At 39.9% G+C, this 25,400-nt stretch overlaps 1 protein-coding gene across 1 annotated transcript in view; it reads left to right on the forward strand.

Moving 5' to 3' along the window:
* The window catches only part of col28a1b (collagen, type XXVIII, alpha 1b), a 41,613-nt gene extending 16,592 nt beyond the window's left edge, over positions 1 to 25,021 (forward strand). The window contains exons 12-35 of the mRNA XM_057835006.1: positions 4,894 to 4,962; positions 11,319 to 11,387; positions 11,655 to 11,723; positions 13,740 to 13,808; positions 13,884 to 13,952; positions 14,024 to 14,092; positions 14,335 to 14,403; positions 14,782 to 14,853; positions 14,915 to 14,983; positions 15,055 to 15,126; positions 15,214 to 15,282; positions 15,358 to 15,426; positions 15,490 to 15,558; positions 15,629 to 15,697; positions 15,759 to 15,827; positions 15,938 to 16,006; positions 16,075 to 16,143; positions 16,236 to 16,316; positions 17,297 to 17,332; positions 17,745 to 17,781; positions 17,855 to 18,409; positions 18,499 to 18,677; positions 22,690 to 22,906; positions 24,710 to 25,021. Of these exons, the coding sequence (XP_057690989.1) occupies positions 4,894 to 4,962; positions 11,319 to 11,387; positions 11,655 to 11,723; positions 13,740 to 13,808; positions 13,884 to 13,952; positions 14,024 to 14,092; positions 14,335 to 14,403; positions 14,782 to 14,853; positions 14,915 to 14,983; positions 15,055 to 15,126; positions 15,214 to 15,282; positions 15,358 to 15,426; positions 15,490 to 15,558; positions 15,629 to 15,697; positions 15,759 to 15,827; positions 15,938 to 16,006; positions 16,075 to 16,143; positions 16,236 to 16,316; positions 17,297 to 17,332; positions 17,745 to 17,781; positions 17,855 to 18,409; positions 18,499 to 18,677; positions 22,690 to 22,906; positions 24,710 to 24,879 (2,454 nt within the window). The 3' untranslated portion in view covers positions 24,880 to 25,021. The remainder of the gene's footprint in view (positions 1 to 4,893; positions 4,963 to 11,318; positions 11,388 to 11,654; positions 11,724 to 13,739; positions 13,809 to 13,883; positions 13,953 to 14,023; positions 14,093 to 14,334; positions 14,404 to 14,781; positions 14,854 to 14,914; positions 14,984 to 15,054; positions 15,127 to 15,213; positions 15,283 to 15,357; positions 15,427 to 15,489; positions 15,559 to 15,628; positions 15,698 to 15,758; positions 15,828 to 15,937; positions 16,007 to 16,074; positions 16,144 to 16,235; positions 16,317 to 17,296; positions 17,333 to 17,744; positions 17,782 to 17,854; positions 18,410 to 18,498; positions 18,678 to 22,689; positions 22,907 to 24,709) is intronic.
* Positions 25,022 to 25,400: the final 379 nt, after the last annotated feature.

The following is a 25,400-nucleotide window of genomic DNA, read 5'->3' on the forward strand; positions in this document are numbered from 1 at the left end:
TTTGGTTGACATGTCCATCATGTGTGGACCCACAAAAAAGTCACAAGAAGCAATGTCTAAAAATGTACAAGCAGTCTGCCAATTCAGCTAAAAGTGGACATTTGGCTGAGAAGTGACCCCAAGTATCATTAAAAAAAAATCAGCCCCAATAGCCAATTTGACTAAACAACTGCTGGAACCACGCCAGCCAAACCGCCAGAACCGTGCTGACGCAGCGCCAACGACCACGGCAGGCGAGACTCCGACAACCCGGCCGAAGGGCCAAACTCTGCCCGTTCACCTTAGTCTTAACCCCTTGTACTGACTCCATTTTGAAAGCTGGAAAAACGCTTCGAAGCACAAGTTGACAATTTTATTCAGGTCGACAGCAATCATAACAGCACAGAGGGACCCAGGAAAGGAACAAAGGAACAACAAAAGGTTCCCTAAAAATGACGATTAGTTAAACATTCAGTCTTTTTGAAGGCTCTCGCGGGGGGCCTGTGGGCAGAAGAAGGGTGTACTTTCGGCGTTGTTTAGGATTATTGTTTGTGGATTGGACAGGAGGATTCGGGAGTTACTGTTGTCAGGGCAACGGGGGTTGTGGATTTTGCCCCCTCAGCATCAAAGGTTAGGGTTTAGGGTTGGGGTTAACCGTATGGTATAAGTGCTATTTATTTTATATTGGGTGTGTTAGAGTAATACAAACAGTAAATACGAGAAAAGATACTATTCCTTGACTGATTATATTAAATGTGTTGGAATAATGCAAACAGTTAGACGGTGCCTACGAGAAAAGGTACTATCTCCTTCAATACGTAGACCCACAAAAAAAAGTCCACAGAAGCAATGCAAATGTAAAAGGAGTCTGCTAATTCAGCTAAAAGTGGAAATTTGGCTGAGAAGTGACCCAAAGTGTCATTAAAAAATTCTGCCCCCGAAGCAGGTTTGACTCAACAACATGAAATTTTGTAGGGATGTCCATCATGAGGAGACCCACAAAAAAGTCTCAAGAAGCAATGCTGGAAAATGTACAAGAAGTCTGCTAATTCGGCTAAAAGTGGGCATTTGGCTGAGAAGTGACGCAGAGTATAATTTAAAAATTCAGCCCCACGAGCAGGTTTGCCTCAACAACATGAAATTTGGCTGACATGTCCATCATGTGTAGACCCACAAAAAGTCAAGATCCCATGCCTAAAAATACAAAGCAAGTCTGCTAATGTGTCTTAAAGGTAGGTATTTGGCTTACAAGTGACTTCCGGTAAAAACAGCCCCCAAGCAGGTTTGACTAAGCACCAGGAAATTTGGTATGGATGTCCATGAGTAGACCCACAAAAAAGTCTCAAGAAGCAATGTCAAAAAATGGAAGTCTTCTAATTTGGCTAAAAGTGGACATTTAGCTGAGAAGTGACGCCAAGTAACATTTGAAAAAATTAGCCCCTTACCCAGGTGTGACTCAACAACATGAAATTTTGTAGGGATGTCCATCATGAGGAGACCCACAAAAAAGTCTCAACAATGCTGGAAAATGTAGAAGTAGTCTGCTAATTTGGCTAAAAGTGGAAATTTGGCTGGGAAGTGACCCCAAGTATCATTAAAAAATTCAGCCCCTGAAGTATGTTTGACCCAACAACATGAAATTTGGTTGACATGTACCCACAAAAACCCAAGAACACAAGAACCCATGTGTAAAAGTCCACAGGAAGTCTGCCAATTTGTCTCAAATGTAGACATTTGGCTTATAAATGACCTCCAGTAACTTTAAAAATTCAGTCCCCTCGGCAAGGCAAGGCAAGGCAAATTTATTTATATAGCACAATTCAACACAAGGCAATTCAAAGTGCTTTACATCACATGAAGATCATAAAAATCACATTTAAATCACTACAACGTAAAAACCAAGACAATCAAAATAGGAAATAAATTATACATAAAAATCGCATTTAATCACATATAGAATAAAAATAAAACAAAAACTACTACTAATAGTAATAATTGAAATCAGCAATGGAGATAAGCACAAGAGGAATAGAAAGCAAGTAGATTGAAATATATAGACAGTTATGGATATGCAGTGCTAAACAAAAGCGTTTTTAGCCCTGATTTAAAGGAGCTAACAGTTTGAGCATACTTCAGACGTTCAGGTAACTTGTTCCAGAGGTGAGGAGCATAATGACTAAATGCTGCCTCTCCCTGCTTGGTTCTTGTTCTTGGAACATGCAGGAGACCGGTTCCAGATGACCTTAGGGGTCTAGATGTCTCATAGGAATCTAACAAATCAAGCATGTATTTTGGTCCAAGGCCATTAAGTGTTTTGTAGACGAGCAGTAGTATTTTATAGTCTATCCTTTAACTCACTGGAAGCCAGTGTAGCGATTTCAAAACCGGTGTAATGTGGTCCAGCTTCCTTGTATTTGTGAGGACTCTGGCTGCAGCATTCTGTACTAGCTGCAGCTTCCTGACTGATTTTTTATCAAGACCTGTAAATATACCGTTGCAATAGTCCAATCTGCTGAAAATGAATGCATGCATAAGTTTTCCATGTCTTGTTGAGTCAGAAGCCCCTTAATTCTGGCTATATTTTTTTGGTGGTAATAAGCAGATTTAGTGACGGACTTGGCTATCAAATTTTAGGTCTGAGTCAATAATTACGCCAAGGTTTCTGACTTGATTTGTAGCTGTAAGTGACATTGTGCTAAGGTGCCTGCTTATCTTTGACCTTTCCTTTTTGGCCCAAAAATGATCACTTCTGTCTTCTCCACATTTAACTGGAGAAAATTCTGGCACACCCATTCATTGATTTGATGAATGCATTTACTCAGGGAGACTAAGGGACTATAATCATGTGGGGACACAGAAATGTACAGTTGTGTGTCATCTGCATAGGCGTGATAGGAGATGTCATACTGTTCCATAATGTGAGCTAAGGGAAGCATATAAATGCTAAACAAGAGTGGTCCAAGAATTGACCCTTGAGGGACTCCACACGTGAATTTGGTTCGTTCTGACTAATGGTTTCCGATTGACACAAAGAAACCCCTATCATGTAAATAGGATGTGAACCACTGAAGAATAGTGTCAGTAAGCCCTACCCACTGTTCCAATCTGCTGAGTAGTATGTTGTGATCAACCGTGTCGAATGCGGCGCTGAAATCCAATAGTAGCAGAACAGATGATTTGCCTGCATCGGTATTCCGACGAATATCATTTAGGACTTTGATAAGCACGGTCTCGGTGCTGTGTTGTGGCCGAAATCCAGACTGAAATGAGTTAAAAAGATTGTTTTGCATCATAAAAGTCTAAAGCAGGTTTGACTGAGCAACAGAAAATTTGGTAGGGAAGTCCATAATGAGTAGACCAACAAAAAAAGTCGATGAAGCAATGACTAAAAATGTACAACGACTCTGCTAATTTGGATATAGTGAAAATTTGGCTTAGAAGTGACCCGAATCTTTTAAAAATGCAGCCCCCAAAGCAGGTTTGACTAATCAACATGAAATTTGGTGGACATGTCCATCATGTGTAGACCCACAAAAAAGTCTCAAGAAGCAACGCTGGAAAATACAAGTAGTCCGCTAATTCGGCTAAAATACACAGGAAATATTCCACTTTGGCGTGAAGTGCATATTTGACTTTGAAAGGCTCCTTGTATGGCTTGTAAAGTCAGCCTTCGAAAGAGGTTTGACTAATCAACAAAAAAATTGGTTGATATCAAGAGTAGACCCACAAAAAAGTCTGAAGAATCCATGTGTAAAAAAGCACAGGATGTTTGCTAATCTGTCTTAGACTTTGACTTACAAGTGATCTCAAGTAACTTTAAAAATTCAGCCCCTGAAGCATGTTTGACTGAGCAACATTAAATTTTGTAGGTATGTCCATCATGGGTGGACCCACAAAAAAGTCTCAAGAAGCAATGCTGGAAAATGCACAGGAAGTCTGCCAAGAAGTGAACCAAAGTATTTTTTAAAAACCTCAGCCCTGAAGCTGTTTTAACAAAGCAACACAAAATTTGGTACGCGTGTCCATAATTAGTAGACCTACAAAAAAATCTATTGAATCCATGTTTAAAAATACACAGGAAGTCTAATAATGTGTAGCCATTTAGCTTCGAAGGGACCTCCACTATATTTTCAAAATTCAGCGCCTGAAGCCAGTTTGACTAAACAACATGACATTTGGTAGGCATGTCCATCATAAGCAAACCTACAAAAAAGTCTATGAAGCAATGCCCAAAAATTTACAGGAAGTCTGCTAATTTTGCATAAGGTGGACTATTGGTTCAGAAGTGACCCAAGTATGTTTTGGAAATTCAGCCCCCGAAGCCTGTTAGACTAAGCGACATGAAATTTGGTAGACATGTCCATATAGAGTGGACCTACAAAAAAGTCTCAATAAGCCATGCAGAAAAACACATAGGATGTCCTCTAGGCTGGTTTGAAGCAGACAATTTAGGGTCATTTTCTCTTTTATTAGGACTCCTTAAAAAACCCTAACTACTGTAAATAATACTTCTGTCAAAAAAGGCTCACAATGACATTTTTAAAAAATGTCGAGATGCAAAAAGCATCAAGATTGAATATTCAGGGACCTTTTATCGTCCATAAATCACTTTTGCTGGTGTCATTGCCTTGTGTGTCTCACAATCAAAGACTTACAGTAAACGACCTTTAACAAACGAGCCCTCGGGCTGACCCGTAACTTTTGCATAAAGACGTCTTTATGAAGGGCAAATATGAATTGATTTATAGCACATGGGAAAATTTTAGACAATTCACAGAAAATTCCACAAAGATACATTCAAACAGGCTTCTTTTTGTCTACAAAAAGGTTACAACTATGAACCATTTGACTTGATTATTTCTCCAATTACAATTTTACAATAACATTTTAATCAAATGTTGTGTTTGTTGACAGGGTGACAGAGGGCCAAGTGGTAATCCTGGACCACCAGGGGACTTTGGGATTGGCTTTCCAGGGGCTAAGGTGACTCATTTTTTTATCAGTTGTCTATCCCTTTATAGCACACTCATTTAAAAACTATGATCTGTTTTGTTACATCAACTTTAGTGTTGATGGGGTCCATAACCAAAGGTTATTCCTCATGAAAATGCCCCCAAATCAACACAAAGTGGCCCGAAAATGTACAAAAATTAACAGTAAATTATCCAAGATTCTGCAAAATGAACAGAATGTGACACAAAATCAACAAGAAGTGACCCATAATTATGCCAAAAAATAAGACCCAAAATCCAGAGGTGACCAGTTAAATGTCTCAAAATTAACAGGAAGTGACCCAAAAATGAAAAGGAGGTCAACCGGAAACGACCCCAAATAAAAAGGAAGTCAGCCACAAATGACCCGAAATCAGTAGAAAGCGATCTGAAATGAAAATTAATAAAACTCTGAAATGCCCCCAAAATCAACGGGAAGTGATTCGCAATTGCGCCAAAATTAATAAGTGACCCAAAATCCACGGAAAGTTACCAAAAATCAACTGGAAGTCACCCAGAAAATCACCGAAATTAACAGGAAGTGACCCAAAGTCAATCCGAAATAACCCGTAAACAAGCCAAAATTAATAGGAAGTGTACCAAAATCAATAGGGTGTTAGCTGTAAATGGGGCAAAATTAACAGGAAATGCCCTAAAATCAATAGGAAGCTGTGTGTAAATGCCCCAAAGTTAATAGGCAAGTGACCCAAAATCAACAGGAAATGACCTCTATCTAAATGCACCAAAATCAAGAGGAAGTGATTAACTGGAGAAGTACTGACACCACAACAAATGGCAATTATAAAAAAAAAAATACATATGTAAAAATTAGGGGTGCAACGGTTCAGTTAGCCCACAGTTCGGTCTGAATCTCGATTTTGGGATCACGTTTCGGTTCGGTTTTGGTTTGCTTTTTGCATTTTTTTTTTTAAACTGCCTTTATTTTGCTTTTAAGAAAATGAAAACACTTAAAATGTAAACATGTTCGACTGTTAAAAATTAGGGTTATTCCGATCATGTTTTTTTGCTCCCGATCCGATCCCGATCGTTTTAGTTTGACTATCTGCCGATCCCGATATTTCCCGATCTGATCGCTTTTTTTTTTGCTCCCGATTCAATTCCAATCACTCCCGATAATTTTTCCGGATCATAAACATTTTGGCAATGCATTAAGAAAAAAATGAATAAAACTCGGACGAATATATACATTCAACATACAGTACATAAGTACTGTATTTGTTTATTATGACAATAAATCCTCAAGATGGCATTTACATTATTAACATTCTTTCTGTGAGAGGGATCCACGGATAGAAAGACTTGTGACTTTGTATATTGTGTCTAAATATTGCCATCTAGTGTATTTGTTGAGCTTTCAGTAAATGACACTGCAGCCATTCAACCCAAATGCATGATGGGAAGTGGAACCATGACTGTGCGTAGTGCTACCAATTGATATATCTTCTCTGCGTTGGGGAACAATGTAAGGTATTAAGAAAAAGATCAATTGCTACATTGCTTCCCCACATTGCTTCACATGATATTTCTAATCGTAGGCAGAGGGATTGCTTCTGGAGCCTATTAAAAAAAGGCTCCAGAAGCTGCCAAAATTCACTCTACTCATTTTACGCTGCCTTTTATCTCTCTATATAGGTAAAACGGCGCCATTACAGATTGAGCGTGACAATGCGTGAGTGGGTCGTGCAACGCATGCATTAATTGCGTTAAATATTTTAACGTGATAAATTTTTTAAAAAATTAATTACCGCCTTTATCGGGATAAATTTGATAACCCTACCTTAAGCATAAACTAAAGACTATGGATGAGTGTAACATTATGTCTGTAACGTTAAATACAATTAGAAAACGATTTAATTAAAAAATATACAGTAAATATATGAAAAAAAGGCATGGCCGATATTTTTTTGCCGATTCCGATACTTTGAAAATGACGTGATCGGACCCGATCGATCGGCATCGATCGGGACATCTCTAGTTAAAATGCTTCTTAGCTCTTTGGCTAGTTTAGTGACTGACTACTGAAATACACACCCAGTAGTAAAAAAGTTACTTGGCAAAGTAACTGGTGTTACCTTTCATGTTTTTTCTTTCATTTTCAAAAAAAACAAAAAAAAAAAACATAGTAACCTTTGCTATGTTTGGAGGTCATTTAATGTACTCAGTCAACCGTTAAAGTTGATAAAATTGCTCCCGTTTTTGCATTAGTTCCCTTATGTCTACTTTTGACGTGAAAATTTTTAAACTGTTTCATCATTTAAAGATAGACTCAAGTCAAGATTTTGTCGATTTAGGAGTATTTTAGATAAAACGTTACTTCGGTTCACTAGGAAGGTTCACTACAACAGAGCCTTTCTGAGAAGTTTACTGCTCTAAAATGGCGGCTGTTTACTAACGCTAACGAGTCTGTCATTTCGCATGTAGTTCTATATGCATGAGATATCTAGGCGCAGATTGTGTTCTGTCGGCTACAATCAGGAAATATTGGAGCCACCTAGCCTAGCATTGCGTTTGCTACAGCGTCTCAACAAACACTCTTCCCTCTCTGTGCCTCTGACTTTTTATCGCGTCATTCAACCAACGTATTAACGAACGGAGGAAAAAAAAACGTGCAGAATTTGAACGTAACGTACGGCGTACACATTTAAAAATCATTGCTCACTTGTACAAATTACGCCGAGACCGTACAACTTGACAGGAATGAATTATAGTGGACAGTCACAGTTAGATAGTTGCACTCTGAAGCACGGGACGTCCAACTATCAGTGGTCACGGTGAAACTACTACGTGCTTTAGCGAAGTCATCTTCGATGGCTTTGCGTGCCATTTCATAAATGTCGGGGAATACGTTGTTGGAGAAATTGCAAGGCTGAACTGGAGTTGGGTTCATTTTCTGTACTAGCTCTATGATCAACCTGAAAAAACAAATGAAAGAATTTATTTTTCAAAGCAAGTTTTATGTATCCAATTGATTACAATATATCTCTACATATCTCTGTCTATAAAATGATTTCATTGTTTATGCCATAATTCAGTGGTCTCCAAACCATTCTACATAGGGCCGCAGCGGGCGCAGGATTTCATTCCAACAAAACAAGACAATGCCTATGCAACGATCTGGTGTCTTACAAGTGTAATCAGTTGATTGCAGTCAGGTGCTGCTTGTTTTAGCAGAAACTTCATTGGTTAAACTGTCGGTACTCGATCGGATGAAACAAAAACCAGGCCCCACAGCGGCCCTTGAGGACCGGTTTGGAGACCCCTGCCATAATTAATCTTGCTATAGAGCCTACCCACGTACCACGTGCTCGCTGTACGGTTCCGCCCACTTGTCCGTCATTTTGACTCTGTATTAGCATTGTTTTCAATTGATGGCGGAATTTAAAATGCATTTCATGGAAGACCCGGTGCTTTCTGATGCCGCAAACACACTGGATCTGTTGCATAAAAGGCGTTATGAGGAAAAGCTTCGTTCTATACAGTCGCCAGATCCATATTTGATGCCCAAATCGATGTTTTTCGACCCACTGTCTTCGCCCTGTCTGCCTGACATCTGCTACGCAGATATTTACAATTATCTTGTCCACACTAAATCAGCCTATTCTCACGAAAATATGAAAAACTTCAAGAGCTTGGAGGCTTATAAATACTTCGTTGCTGGTTGGGTGAAACAGGTCCTCGTCCACGAAAATTCGGCAGGAATCTATCTTGTGCTTGGAAAGATGAGTTACGAAATTTTCAATTCAAAATCTTTTGTTATTGCTAACATCCACTGTCAAGTCTAATGTATTTCATGTCGTTTGTCAATGGAGTTAAGGCTTTTAATGTTTATATGGTTTAGCGATAGCACTCTCACTACATACATACGTGTATGTTGTCGGCGATTAGCCTAGCAATGATCTTAATTGTGGTTATTTGTCAGCCCCGTAGACGAGGCCAGTTTCTTTCACTTGGTACCAGCTAAATATTATTCAAAAAATAACGATGGTGGAAGAAAGGGAAGTCACAAACATCTTGAATTTGAAACTATGTCGTACTACGTCGTATGTTGTCGGCGATTAGCCTCGCAATGATCTTAATTGTGGTTATTTGTCAGCCCCGTAGACGAGGCCAGTTTCTTTCACTTGGTACCAGCTAAATATTATTCAAAAAATAACGATGGTGGAAGAAAGGGAAGTCACAAACATCTTGAATTTGAAACTATGTCGTACTACGTCGTATGTTGTCGGAGATTAGCCTAGCAATGATCTTAATTGTGGTTGTCAGGCCAAAACCCTCTAAATATATATTAAATGCATCTTACCGGATATAAAATGACTACTACATAGTCTGTGGTGATTTTTTGGTGTCCAGTTTTCACGTCGAATTGCAGCCGTCCATTTCGCTCTCCTCTTTGGATCCCTCGGAATACGGTAAAACTTCAAGTCTCTCCTTCCATCTTCTCTGTTAGTGCAACCAACAGCTACACACGCCTTCACCATTTTGATTATTAATGTTAAGGAGCAGAAAAACACGCCGTAAATAGGAGAAATGTACGTAGCCGTAACAGGTTAACACTATGTTTTGACGGACAAGTGGGCGGAACCATACAGCGAGCACGTGGTACGTGGGTAGGCTCTATACAAATAATACATTTCAATGAAAATACAATAAACATTTCAAGACAAATCCTGGATACATAACCTTCATTGGAAAGTATTAACCAGAAAACAAAACGATATATACATGAATAAAAAATATATATATCAATTTAACTAAACTTTAAAGTAAAACCATTCGTTTTATTAATATTTTGTTATATTTCTTCTGAATTAATATTGCTGCTGCGTGTGCATATGTTGTTTTACAGCTAAAATATTTTTCCTTAGGAGAGTGATAGTAGGACTAGCATACTGTAACTTGACATGATTGCAAACGGACTAGCTGGCACTAACCCTTTAATTGTCATTTATTTCATCTGAAATGTAGCTACCTGGTGGATAACAATTGCCAGTTTACCGAGCAAGTGACCCTCTTCATCCCTTTTTACTTGCCCTGCGCTTGTCTGGGGAACTTCCACCAGCTTATCATTACACCCTCCCTCTTCTTTTCTCTCTCCCTGTACCGGTTGCACGTCAGAGCGGCTCCCGCTCCCCCTCTCACCATCGCCGGGGGCTGAGCTGCTGTTACCCGACGTGGCCGTTGTATGAACTGCTGCTTGCGAAAATATTTGTCAACTTATGACATTTTAATGCTTCGCTCTCCAGTTTCTTCATTTTTTTCTCCCTAACCTTCTCGGCGCCACCCTTCTCTTTACTTTTTTTGCCACCACCATCCATATTGTGCATTGACGCTCGTCGCTAGTTTGCTTCCACAAAGAACCAATGAAGGCTACTTTGTGCTTTCGTTCTTCTATCAGACTGGCGATGAACAGCAGGCGCAATGCTGCCACCTGTCGGATTGGATGCGAACTGTAGATAATCAGAGGCTAGGGGGGATAAAAACAGCGATGCATAATGAATGGCGGACGCCGGCCGTCCAGGGCACCGGCCGTTCTGTGATCCTCCAGAACCCACAGATTACCAGTCCGCCCCTGTCCACGGGGAAACCGAAATGTTGCCACACCGCAGATTTGAAAGAAGCCAGTGCTTCCTCAAAATTCAGTCTCTCCACTCCTCCACTCGCCATAGCTTTTTGTTTTCTTTCTTGTATCACTTTCACTTTGCTCGTAAGCGAGAGAGGGCGTTACTGGGCTTCTATTACACAGGTGCTTGACAGCGATCGGACATTTACTTGCGGCGGGGCAGGAATTTCTCCACAGCTGTGCTTCACGTCGCACACAGAGCTCGACCAATTCATTCCACAAGCGTTCGGAATAAATTGCAAAACCGAAAAGGCGCGGCTCATAAAGGCGTATTGAACCGTATAGGGCAAACCGTACGGTTCGGCTTTGAACCGCAGACCGTTGCACTCCTAGTAAAAATACAATAATAATTAAAAAAAAAAAAACATAATTATGTGATAAAAATAAATTCTTTTATTTTTCAAAGCAACACTAGGTTACTTTTCTGGTTGCTAACCGTCATATGCTATTGTTTAGCCACAACTGGATTCATTACCTTATTAGTATTCATCCTTCACACAGCGGCTGGAAACAGAAATGTTGTTTAATCCATCTGCAGGCGACCGGGAGGTACATTTTTCAGGCAAAACACTACTACTTTTGTCCACAGGCGTCGCTAAAATCGACCATAAATGAAAAGTTACCAACTGTTGCTTTAAATTGCACCTCCTCCCGCTTGCCCTGTAAAAAGTTTAATAACAAAGTGTTATAAAATGTTAATATTTCAGGGAGAAAAAGGCAACTACGGAAGACCGGGACCGACTGGTCCAGTTGGTATCGGAGAACCGGGACTACCAGTGAGTATCAACACAATGTTCAACTTCAGTAAATGCAGTACAGCGCGTACTGCATTCGTAAAATGTTTGTTGCAGGCCATGTCAGGTAAAAACATTGACAAGTCCAAAATAGAAGTGCAGTAAGGGAAACACTGATGGCAGGCCAAGCACTAAAAGAAAATAGGACACAATGTTAAACACGCACACACATCTACTGTGTGGCCATTAGGGATGTTAACACTACAGATTCTTATTTATTCATATGCTTGTACATTTTGCTTGTTCCAGGGTCCGATTGGACCACCTGGAGCTCGGGGAAACCCGGGATCGCCTGGAGAAGGCTTGCCAGGTCCCAAAGTAAGACTTTTGTTGTTATAGTATGGAAAACAGTGGTTCTCAAATATTTTACAGCAAATATCGTCTTGAAAAATACCACCATGACGTCCGACATTAACTCATTGGCTGCCGTTCATTCGCCCCTCCCAGTCAAAATGGATTGGACGTCGAGCGCCGTCAATGGCAGCCAATGAGTTCAAATACGTAAGTGTACTAGACATAAAATGTTAAAAAAAAAAAAAGGTAGGAGTTGTAGTTATTTTGTATATCAGTTTTATCATGAACACAGCATTAAGATTTTAGAAGAATGATCATTAGCTTTTTTTTTTTTATTAAATATTTAAAGTATTTTTAAAATACTGTACCATTTATATTTGTTGATTTATTCTGTTTAGGGCTGCAGCTATCGATTATTAGTAGTCGATTAATCGATGAACTAGTTAGTTCGAATAATCGAGTAAACGGATAAGGAACATTAAAAATTCAAATTAAGAAAAAAATAATTTAATGAGTATCTACGTGCAACAAAAGAAAAATTGGCTAACATACATAGCAAAACTCCGCTAGCTTAAATGCTAGTTTTTTTTTGTGTTTTTTTTTAAATGCCCTTAACAAATTATTCAGACACATATTTCCACAAAAAAACACTGAGTATACCTATAAACTAAATTACAAACGCATTAAAAAAAATCATTAGCTCAAACAAAAACTTAGCTTATGTTGGTCTTAACAGGGAGCAGCTGGATTCAGCCATGTGAAACGAGGCAGACTAGAGGGCAGTATATCCACCCAAATCAATAAAACTAAATGCAAACACTTTCAAAACAAACCATTACAACACCACTTTAATTAAATGAATACCCGAAGCAGCAAAATTCAATTTGAATCTTTTTTTCTAATCGAATACTCGAGTTAATCGATTAATCTTTGCAGCACTAATTCTGTTACTATCCATTTAAATGTATTCATCTTTTTAAAATTATCTTTTGTATATTTGGATTTTTTTATTTTAAAAAAAGGGTTCCATGGGTAAACAATTGCTTATAATTTTGTAAATTTTAATTTTTCAAAAATGGTAGAAAAAATAGGCCTGTCAAATGATTAAAAGTTTTATTGCGTTAATTACAGGTCAAAAGTTAATTGTAATTAATCGCAATTCAAACCATCTATAAAATATGCCATATTTTTCTGTAAATTATTGTTGGAATGGAAAGAGAAGATGGATATATACATTCAACATACTGTACATAAGTAATGCATTTGTTTATTATAACAATAAATCAACAAGATGACATTAACATTAACATTCTGTTAAAGCGATCCATTGATAGACAGACTTGTTCTTAAAAGATAAATGTTAGTACAAGTTATACAAATTTTATATTAAAACCCCTCTTAATGTTTTCGTTTTAATAAAATTTGTAAAATTTTCAATCAAAAAATAATCTAGTAGCTCGCCATTGTTGATGTCAATAATTACACAATGCTCATGGTGCTTAAACCCATAAAATCAGTCGCACCAAATCGCCAGCAGAGGGAGACAAAAAACACAAGTAACAAGTGGACATGACACTGTGCTGTCATTTTAATCTGTTTGAGCGGGGCATGTGCGTTAATTGCGTCAAATATTTTAACGTGATTAATTTAAAAAATTAATTAACGCCCGTTAACGCGATAATTTTGACAGCCCAAAGAAAAAACTAAAATTCTATTTTATTTCTTGAAATATTTTCCTTTTATTTTTGTGTTAATAAAAAGTAAAACAAAAAAAAAAAAGAAACAAAAAAATTAAATACTAATTTTTTTCAGTCCTTGATCAGAAATTTTATTTTTACGAGAAATATGACGTCGATGCATGTTATTTATTGTCCCTTCACGGGCCAGATCTGGCCCACCCTCGAGCCACCACTTTGACACATGTGCACAAAAGGCAGGCCGCGTACCATAGTTTGACAACCACTCCATCTAAGTAATTCAGAATTGGTGGCGAATTAGTGATCACTGCCAGCAATCCTAGCCCAAATTTTCATTGTACAGGGGGATCGAGGATTCGATGGACCCCGAGGAAATCGTGGGCTACCTGGCATCGGATTCAAAGGTGACAAGGTAAATAAAATTGTCGAGTATGGCTGAACAATTCAGCTGTAAAATACTTAATTCAACACTTGTTTTTGGCTCTAGGGCAGTCTCGGCCCACCCGGCTCACCAGGTCCGCTTGGCGTTCCCGGTGTCGGAACCCAAGGAGAGAAGGTAGAAATGTAATGTAACTGGCTAAATAAACAGTGACGTGGCTAATGAACAGCTTTTCGATTTTCCTTCAGGGTGATCCAGGCGCACCTGGACCTGTAGGCCCCCGAGGAGGTCCAGGTCTGGGAATACAAGGACCCAAGGTAGGACAACAGAAGGCGTTGGTTAGCGACAACGCTAATCTTGATGGACACGTTGGCTGTTTAGCATTTTGATTACAATGGAATTGTTTCACATATGGGTATGCAAATTATTTTAAATTGGCTCTGCCAATCAAAACAGTCAGGCTGGTTGAGTTGTAAACTCAATCCATTAAATATGACGAGTTAAGGGTGCGGGAAAAAAAAAACAATGAAACTTTTTTTTTTTTTTTAATGAAATTTAGGGTAATCAGGGATTCGCAGGAGTACCAGGACCACCCGGTGAGAGAGGTGTAGGAGTACCAGGACCAAAAGTAGGTATTCTCAATATCTAATTCAGAATTTTAAAAAATATTTTGAAATTTTAAGCATAGACTTCACTATCAGTGGCCGCTTCATAGGGGGGCCTATTTTCAAAAACGTAAAATTCCTTAAAAACAAAGCCGCTAGCGACCTAAAACCAAAACAGGCACCTCCCTTAGGCATATATGAGTCTCCATGATCAGCGACTAAAACATTTGTCCTGTTTCCACCTAAACCTGGCGTTAGAACGCATCATGTATTTGAGTTTATCGCACTGAAAGCTGCCGCGATGCTCTGTCTGGCCCCTGCCCCCTACGGGAGCTGTCTCGTCAACTGATAGTGAAGTCTATACTTTAAGAAATAATTGTCATTTAGTTTTCTTTCCTTAGGGGGACGTGGGGCCCAGTGGCCTGCCAGGCATACCGGGTCAGCCGGGAGAGGACGGGACCCCAGGACAAAAGGTACGACCAATTAGTTTGTTGAATTAATCCTGATTAATGGATTGTTAATTTTCAATGTTAGGGAGACATCGGCTTTCCAGGGCCAAGGGGACCGGATGGCAGTCCTGGGAAAGGGGCACCAGGAGAAAAAGTGAATCTCTTGAATAAAACGTCTGTAAAAGAAATGTTCATCACGACAAAGTTTGTACGGCCTTTTTCCAGGGAGCCAGAGGGGACCGAGGATCCAGGGGCCAGCCGGGTGCTGTTGGTCCTGTGGGGCCGACAGGGCCAAAGGTAAGGACGGACTTTTGAAAAAGTCATACTACTTTTCCAATTGTAATTTGGACTTTCCAAGCTTGTTGTGTTTATTTTTTTAATCAGGGGGATCCTGGATTTATTGGGCCACCTGGTGCACCCGGAAAACCAGGGATAGGACTACTGGGACCCAAGGTAAGCCCACAAACAACCCAAAAAACGTGTCACCTTGACTTACTAATATTTAGTTTAATTGCTTTGTCTGATCAGGGAGATCCAGGTCCACAAGGTCTTCCTGGTGCTGTAGGAGAACCCGGGAGGGGTGTAACTGGACCCAAGGTGAGGTTCCACTACTTTCTTAAATGGGGAGCCACAGTGCTGACAATGTGGTTTGCTTTGAAGGGTGACAGAGGGCCAACTGGACCCTCAGGACTACCCGGAGGTAAAGGCGAAGGTTTTCCCGGTCCACCAGTAAGTATCAAAGTCCAGCATCTGTATCAAGTCTTTGCACATCTTCATGATGCTTAACTCTTGGCCTCAGGGTCCTCCAGGTCGCCCTGGCTTAACAGGAGAGACTGGAGTAGATGGTGTAGGCCTACCTGGAGCAAAGGTAAAGATGAAGTACGGTGAGGAATGATCAAATGCTTAAGATAGGTTTCATTTTAATACAGGGAGACCGAGGCCTGGTTGGACCTTCTGGACCTGCAGGGCCACCAGGAATTGGACTGCAAGGACCAAAGGTAGTCAGTGCCAGAAGAAATGCTACTTTCGTATATACAGTTTAAGTCTTAGATTGTAACCTTTAAATTCCACGCCTCTGAAATCTTAAGTCTTTGCTTTCTACCTGAAGGGTTCAATGGGCATGCTAGGTCCTCCAGGTCCACAGGGACCCCCAGGAGAGGGTATTCAAGGACAAAAGGTACAGATAGAACCTGCAGACTCCTATCCAGTCATTACCAAAGTGTAAATGTGATGATTTTTATCTAGGGGGAGCCCGGATTCCAGGGGATCCCTGGCCCGAGGGGTCCTGCTGGAGTGGGACTACAGGGTGATAAGGTACGGCTGTCCCTTTGCTGCATTCTATTAATCTTATGTTCGCGGATTTCTGGCACAACACTCACATGATGGATGTCACTATCCTCCTACAGGGCGACCGAGGCTTTCCAGGTGACAAAGGGAAAAAAGGAGACAGAGGCTCTGCTGGGGAACCCGGAGTTACCGGACCTCCAGTATGTGATTTTGTTGTTGGATCAATTATGAACAGACAATTCTTGAGGCAGGAGATATTAATTGTTTATAATTGAAACAATTCTAAGGGTGAAAGTGGAAAGATTTGCCCCTTGGAACTAGTCAGATGGACCATATGACAGTGTGTTATGGTCTCGTCTAGGTTGCTCAGTTCACTCACTATCAAAAACCCTTCTTCTGATCCGGTACACCAGTACGCAAAGGATGGCAAGCATGTACCTTTTGGTGCCATTTTTCATTTTGACCACTAACCACACCACATGCAGTAGACATATCGAAAACTTCGCTTAATAAAGTAGATCTTATCTGCATCAGCACAAAACGACAACTATCTTAACACTAGAAGTCCCAGAGAATTCTGGTACTCCTACTAGTGTCAAACAATGGCCGATATGGCCTCTCCCCCGGAAAACCCAGAGGTGGCAAAAATGACCCAAGTGCTTTTGAATTGGCAAGTCGTTGTCGGACAGACAACAGCCGTTCATATGGAAATGCAACCACTAGACATACATTAACTTGACACAATGACCACAATCCATACTCCATGCCCCTGATTCAGTCCTTCTAAACTATAGACACAATTCCTGCTTTACACTCAAATTGCAGTTTTAAAACGCTTTTTTTTTCCTTCTTCAAAACAATGCACACATTTGGGCCATTCTTTCTGTCGTTGTGTGTGGAGTATAGAAGAAGTGAATTAAAAATGTGTAAAAAGTGTCAAACTTCATAAATAAATGTAATTAAACAAATGTAGCTTGACTTGAACTGACACAAACTATCACGAGTCACGGAGGAGAGGCCAAATCAGCTATTGCTAGGGAATATTAGGAGTGTTTGTCTTGGGAAAGGCCAAGTCGGCCTCTGCCGGGTTTTCTAGTGTTAAAGGAACTTGCAAATTTTTGTCTGTTTTTGCTAGATCTTGACAATAATAAATGCTTACATACATGCTTCTAAATTACAGGGCAGAGATGGACAAAAAGGAGAACCTGGACTTACAGTAAGTCAATTTCTGTCCCCTGCAAGACATCCAATAACATTAGCAATGACTCTTTTTTGGGGATATTGTATACCCAAACTATACATTGTTTTTTGCCATGGCTTCTTGAAACCTTTTGGGGTGTCTGTACCTGGAGAATCATCTACTAAAGCTCATGTTGTTAAGTAAACCTAGCAAAAAAAGGTTGGTCATCAAAGGACCATTAAAAATCGCCAAACTGACCCTTGAAATGGCTGACTTTCCAATACATTTTCGAGCGTGACTTCATAACAGATTTCTGTTGGTTTGCACGTCGTAGACATTCCTACCAAATTTAAGGTTGGGGGTTGAATGTTGCCCAAAATTTCTGATGGCACAAACATGAGTCCTTTAACTTGATCCAGTCAGGAAATTTGTTTTCTGTGTTTGACAGAGGGAAGAAATCATCAAAATCGTGCGATCCATCTGCAGTAAGTAAAAGATGTTGCTGAGTAGTTCGCCCGTTTGTCTTGCCTGGGATGACCTAAAAGTTTTCCATCGCAGGTTGTGGGGTGGAGTGCCGGCAGAGTCCCTTGGAGCTGGTCTTCGTCATTGACAGCTCCGAGAGTGTGGGCCCTGACAACTTTGAGGTGGTCAAAGATTTTGTTAGCGCCCTGGTGGACCGCGCGTCAGTGGGCAGGGACACCACACGAGTGGGCGTGGTGCTCTACAGCCACATCAACGTTGTGGTGGTCAGCTTAAGCCAGGATGCGTCTCGAGACCAGGTGAAGATGGCGGTGCGCTCCATGGCTTACATGGGCGAGGGCACCTTCACCGGCAGCGCCGTCCACCAGGCCAACACACTCTTACGAGCGGCGCGGCCGGGTGTCAGGAAGGTGGCCGTGGTCATTACCGACGGCCAGGCTGACAAGAGGGACTCAATCAGTCTTGAGAGCGCCGTGAGGGAGTCCCGGGCGAGTGATATTGAGACATTTGTGATCGGGGTTGTGAACTCCAGTGATCCACTTTTTGGCGAGTTCAAAAAGGAGCTGGACTTCATGGCCTCAGAACCGGATGAAGACCATGTGTACCTCATTGATGACTTCAAAACACTGCCAGGTTCTCAACAGACAAACTTTTCATTTAGCTCTAAGTACCCGCTCTGTTTACTATACCAATGCATTTCTCCATTTTTTCACCATTTCAAGCCCTGGAGAAGAAACTCCTGAGCCATATCTGTGAAGACACCAGTAGTGTTTTGTTCAGATCCATTCCAGGTGGCCGATTTCCTTCAGTCATTGGTGGTGACTTCCGACAGCCGACCAGGACCAGGACTGACACAAACACACGTGTCTCCACGGGAGAAATTCGCCGAGTTCAGTCGACGGTGAGGAAAAACGTCAACAGAATAAGGAGCTATTACCACAGTTTTGGCATAGTCATTAAACGCAACAATGAAAACATATTTGGAAGTAATCGGACAATGGTGACGTTCATCTTTTAAATTAAGGACCTCTAGAAATGGTCAAATTAACTCCAAAACAGTTGCTTCAAACCAAAATGGATGACATCCTGTGTGTTTTCCAGCATGGGTTCTTGAGACTTTTTTTGTGGGTCTACTCATAATAGACATTGTCTACCAAATTTCATCTTGCTTAATGTTACCGCCTTCTGGAGGTTGGATTTTTTCAGGGCCAAGATTGGAAATGGACAAATTAAAACCAAAATGGTTACTTCAAACCAAAAAACATACTTGCCTATGTGTTTTCGGGCATGACTTCGGAAGACGTTTTGTGGGACTACTTATGATAGACACGCCTACTAAATTTCACATGGCAAAATTGAACTGGCTTCAGGGGCTGAATTATTTTTCAAGAGTGGGCTACCAAAGATAATGTTTGAAGATTTGAGATGTTAAATTTCAATGAATTTGGTGGACTTCCTGTGTGTTTTCCGGCATGGCTTAAAGGGAATTTTTGGAAGATCCGTTGAAATGCCAGATTTACAAAAAAAAATTTTTTTTTTTAATGGCTGACTTCCAGCGTGTTTCCCGGCAAGGCTTCTAGAGAGTTTTTTGTTGGTCTACTTGTGATAGACACACCGACTAAATTTCAGATTGCTAAATTATACCGGTTTAAGGGGCTGATTTTTTTCCCAAGAGTGGGCTGACCAAGATGATATTTGTAAAATCTCTCGAAACGCCAGATTTACACAAAAAATTGCTGACTTCCTGTGTGGTTCCTGGCATAGCTTCTAGAGAGTTTTTTTGTCGGTCTACTTGTGATAGACACACTGACAAAATTTCACATTGCTAAATTATACCGGCTTAAGGGGCTGAATTATTTTTCCAAGAGTGGGCTAACCAAGTTGATTTTTGTAAAATCTCTGGAAACTCCAGATTTAAACAAAATGGCTGACTTCCTGTTTTTTCCGGCATGGCTTCTACAGACCTTTTTGTGGGTCAACTTTTGATAGACACACCGACTAAATTTCAATTAAGGGGCTGATTTTTTTCCAAAAGTGGGCTAACCAAGATGATTTTCATAAGATCTCTGAAAACTCCAAATTTAAACAAAAATGTCTGACTTCCTGTCTTTTCCGGCATGGCTTCTAGAGACCTTTTTGTGGGTCAACTTTTGATAGACACACCGACTAAATTTCAATTAATGGGCTGATTTTTTTTCCAAAAGTGGGCTAACCAAGATGATTTTCATAAGATCTCTGAAAACGCCAGGTTTAAACAAAAATGGCTGACTTCCTGTTTTTCCGGCATGGCTTCTATAGACTTTTTTGTGGGTCTACTTGTGATAGACACATCGACTACATTTCAATTAAGGAGCTGATTTTTTTTCCCAAAAGTGGGCTAACCAAGATGATTTTAATAATATCTCTGGAAAAGCCAGATTTAAACAAATATGGCTTACTTCCTGTTTTTTCCGGCATGGCTTCTAGAGACTTTTTTGTGGTTCAATTTTTGATAGACACACCGACTAAATTTTAATTAAGGGGCTTATTTTTTTTTCCCAAAAGTGGGCTACCCAAGGTTATTTCTGTAAAATCTCTGGAAACGCCAGATTTACACAAAAAATTGCTGACTTCCTGTGTTTTCTGGTGTGGCTTCAAGAGTGTTTTTTTTTGTGGGTCCACTTGTGATAGACACACCGACTAAATTTCACTTAAGGGGTTGATTTTTTTTTTTTCCCAAAATGGGCTAACCAAGATGATTTTTGTAAAATCTCTGGAAACGCCAGATTTACACAAAAAATTGCTGTGTTTTCTGGTGTGGCTTCTAGAGTGTTTTTTGTGGGTCTACTTGTGATAGACACACTGACTAAAATTTCACATTGCTAAATTATACCGGCTTAAGGGGCTGATTTTTTTCCCCAATAGTAGACTAACCAAGATGATTTACATAATATCTCTGGAAACGCCAGATTTAAACAACAATGGCTGACTTCCTGTTTTTTCTGGCACGGCTTCTAGAGACTTTTTTGTGGGTCTACTTGTGACAGACACACCGACTAAATTTCACAATGCTAAATTATACCGGCTTAAGGGGCTGAATTTTTTTTCCAGAGAGTGGGCTAACCAAGATTATTTTTTAGATCTCTGGAAATGCATGATTTAAACAAAAATGGCCGACTTCCAGCGTGTTTTCCGGCATGGCTTCTAGAGTTTTTTGTCGGTCTACTTGTGATAGACACACTTGTGATAGAGACACTGACTAAATTTCACATTGCTGAATCATACAGGCTTATGGGGCTGTTTTTTTCCCTCCAAGAGTAGGCTAACCAAGATGATTTTTGTAAAATCTCTGGAAATGCCGGATTTAAACAAAAATGGCTGACTTCCCGTTTTTCCGGTATGGCTTCTATAGACTTTTTTGTGGGTCTACTTGTGATAGACACACCGACTAAATTTCAATTTGCTAAATTATATCGACTTAAGGGGCTGATTTTTTTGTAAGATCTCTGGAAACGCCATATTTAAACAAAGATGACTGACTTTTTCCGTGTTTTCTAGCTTCTAGAGACTTTTTGGAGGGTCTACCTGAGATAGACGCCTACAAAATTTCACATTGCTAAATCAAACTGGTTTTAGGGGCCGATTTTTCTTCATGCGTGTGCATGATCTTTGTAAGATCTCTGGAAATGTGAAATTTAAACAAAAAATGGACTGTGTATTTTCCGGCACGTCATTTTAAAACTTTTTTTGTGGTTCCACTTGTGAAGGAGACGCCTACCAATTTTTATATTGTTAAGCCAAACTGTTTTTCTGAGCTGGATTTTCCAAAAATTTCCCAGTCAACATCATTATAACTAGAGATGTCCCGATCGATCGGGATGCCGATCGATCCGGTCCGATCACGTCGTTTTCAAAGTATCGGAATCAGCAAAAAAAATATCGGACATGCCTTTTTTTTAATATATATATATATTTTTTAATTAAATCGTATTCTATTTGTATTTAACGTTACAGACAAAATGTCTTACACTCATCTAGAGTCTTTAGTTTTGGCTTAAAGTAGGGCTATTAAATTTATCGCGTTAACGGCGGTAATTAATTTTTAAAAAAATTAATCACATTAAAATATTTAACGCAATTAACGCATGCTCTGCACGATCCACTCTCGCATTGTCGCGTTCAATCTATAAGGATGCCGTTTTATCCATATATAGTGCTAAAAGGCAGCGTAAAATGAGTAGAGTGAATTTTGGCAGCCTTTGAAGCCTTTTTTTAATTGGCTAAAGCCTTAAAATCGCTCTCTCATCATTTAGAAAATTCGTGAGAAGCAATGTGGGGAAGAAAGGTAGAGGTTGATCTTTTTCTTAACACCCTATGTTACTTCCCAACGCAGAGAAGATATATCAATTGGTGCTCCTACGCACAGTCATGGCTGCACTTCCCATCATGCATTTGGGCAGAACAGTTAAATTGCTACAGTATCATTGACTGAAAGCTCAACAAATACACTAGATGGCAATATTTAGTCACAATAGACAAAGTCACATTTATCCTTTAAGAATTACAAGGCTTTCTATCCGTGGATCCCTCTCACAGAAAGAATGTTAATAAAGTAAATGCCATCTTGAGGATTTATTGTCATAATAGACAAATACAGTACTTACGTACTGTATTTTGAATGTATATATTCCTCCGAGTTTTATTCATTTTTTTCTTAATGCATTGCCAAAATGTATATGATCGGGAAAAATTATCGGGAATGATTGGAATTGAATCGGGATTAAAAAAAAAAAAAAAAAAAAAAAAAGCAATTGGATCGGGAAATATCAGGAACGGCAGATACTCAAACTAAAACGATCGGGATCGGATCGGGAGCAAAAAAACATGTTCGGAACAACCCTAATTATAACAAACTTTTGTCTTCTGTTGGACAGACCCGCCCTCCAGCACTCTATCCTGACAGACAAGAGACAACACCACGGCCAAAACTGGAAGACCGGAGCTCATCGGAAACGCAGAAACTTCCTTTCTTTGACCAGATGCACTTGAGACCGGACGGCAAGCCCATGCGTCACCAGTCTAGGACAGGAGTCTTCGGGCCTGCCGCTCCAACCGTCAAGACGCCTATTTCAACACCACACACCACCCCAGGTATTCATGATTCTAAAAAAAAAAAAAAAATCCAAGATTTATGAACAAGTGTATGACTTACATCACTAATTAGATGGGGCTTTGCGTAGCAAAGGCTCATATGGTAAAATTCCTTTTTTTCTTGTTTGGTGTTTCATCGGCGCGTCGCACAGCCCGAACCATTTGACCGATCGGCACCGTTGGAATATCGAAATGACCGGAATTTTCGCGTGGCGCAGAGAATTTTTCGAATGACCCCCCAAAATTTTGTTTTCCCGTAAACGTATGTTTGAAAAAAAAAAAAAGTTTTTCAAAACACTACATGTCCTACAATATTTTTACCAAATCACAAAACTTACACATGAAAAAATTCCAGAACGATAAGAGGCATAAAAATTGTATAACAATTTGGCAAGAATTAATAGTTCCCCAAAAACTTGCCCATTCATTTCTAATGGGATGCCATTGACAGCCATGTACAGTGTCCTCCATAATTATTGGCACCCCTGAAAAAGATGTATTTTTTAGCTTCTAATATTTTTTTCTTTAATTCAAACAATATGGGACCTTAATGGAAAAAAAGAGAAAAATCCAACCTTCAATACAAGTGTATTCATTCAGTGGGGAAAAAATCCCACATAAAGAAAAAAATATTTGACATCAAATAATGTGTGTCACAATTATTAGCACCCCTGGTGTTAATACTTTGTACAACCCTTTTGCCAACAAAACAAGGTCTGGGGACTGAGATGGCCATGGGAGGAGCTTGATTTTGTGTCTGGTGAACCATTTCTGTGTAGATTTGGCCATATGTTTAGGGTCATTGTCTTGTAGAAAGACCCAGTGACGACCCATCTTCAGCTTTCGGGCAGAAGGCAACAGATTTTGATTTAAAATGCCCTGGTATTTCATAGCATTCATGATGCAACGCACCCTAACAAGGTTCTCAGGGCCTTTGGAAGCAAAACAGCCCCACAGCATCACTGACCCACCCCCATACTTCACAGTGGGTATGAGGTGCTTTTCAGCATGCGCATGTTTCGTGGCACGCCAGACCCACTTAGAGTGTTTGGTTCTAAAAAGCTCAATCTTGGTCTCATCTGACCAAAACACACGGTCCCAGTGTGTATTTTTGTGTGAGACCAAGATCGAGCTGTTTGGCAACAAACAAAAAATGATTAGAAGCTAAAAAACACATCTTTTTCAGGGGTGCCAATAATTATGCAGGGCGCTGTACGTCCAAATTTCCCATTCATTTTAAATGGCTGGAAAACATAGGTCCTTGTGATTTTTGACCATTTACCATGACAGCCCATTGACATTCAACTGGCGCCCAAGTAAGTCGATGCCATTGACAGGCATGCCATTAACGGCCATATAGGTCCAAATTTCCTATTGATTTTCACCTGTGTGTTAGTGATTTTTGTCCAAAAACTTACCATTACCGCTCAATGACATTCAACTGGCGCCCAAGTAAGTCAATGCCGTTGACAGCTATGCAATCGGACGTGTCCCCGAAATGTCCCCAAATCAACAGTAAGTGACGTGATATCAACATGAAGTGTCCCCGAAATGTCTCCAAATCAACAGGAAGTTAACTGATATCGACATGACGTGTCCCCGAAATGTCCCCAAATCAACAGGAAGTGGCCTGATGTCATTATGACATGTCCCCGAAATCTCCCAAAATCAACATAAAGTGACCTGATCGTTCTTTAACTACCACAGCAAAGCTCCATTGTAATTTCTCCACAAATTGCAGTTTCTAGTTATTTAAACGTAATTTCTTTTTAAAAAATTAAAATACATTTTTGGTCCAAACAGAGAGCTGCGCAGCGCCACTGGATCCGGGTCCATGCCGGGACTACGTGGTGCGCTGGTACTACGACTCGGAGGCCAACGCCTGCGCTCAGTTCTGGTTCGGAGGTTGCCACGGCAACGCCAACCAGTTTGAAAGCGAGAAAAAGTGTAAGCAAACCTGCGTGCGGGTCTAACCTCAACTGCATACTGTATGTGTCGGCATTACCATAATATTAATGGTGAATTATTACCAAAGACGAGAAAAATTGTAATGTTACTTACATACTTGAACATTTTTAAACACTAACGTTTTTTTTTTTACTTTATATTTTTTTAAGCTCCATGATATGTATGTTACTTTCAGTACTGTGTAATGGCATGAATAAATGTTATTTTTCAATCACTGTTGTTACACTGGTATTCAAGAAAAAAAAATGTAATATTGAATTCACATGATGCAATAACAAGGTTTCCACCAGAAAACTTTTAAAAAGTAGTCGTAGTTTAATTAAATTAGGTTAAATATCAATAACTTTAACGTAAAGTTTTAGCTTTTTTAAGTAAAACCAATGCAAAAAATGCATAGTTTTAGGGCTGCAGCTATCGATTTTTTTAGTAGTTGATTAATCAATGAACTAGTTTGAATAATCGAGTAATCGGAAAAGGAACATAAAAAATTAAACAGCCTCAAACGGTATAAAAAATTAATAAATAT

This window comes from Corythoichthys intestinalis, chromosome 4, assembly GCF_030265065.1.
Source record: "Corythoichthys intestinalis isolate RoL2023-P3 chromosome 4, ASM3026506v1, whole genome shotgun sequence".
Lineage (NCBI taxonomy): Eukaryota > Metazoa > Chordata > Actinopteri > Syngnathiformes > Syngnathidae > Corythoichthys > Corythoichthys intestinalis.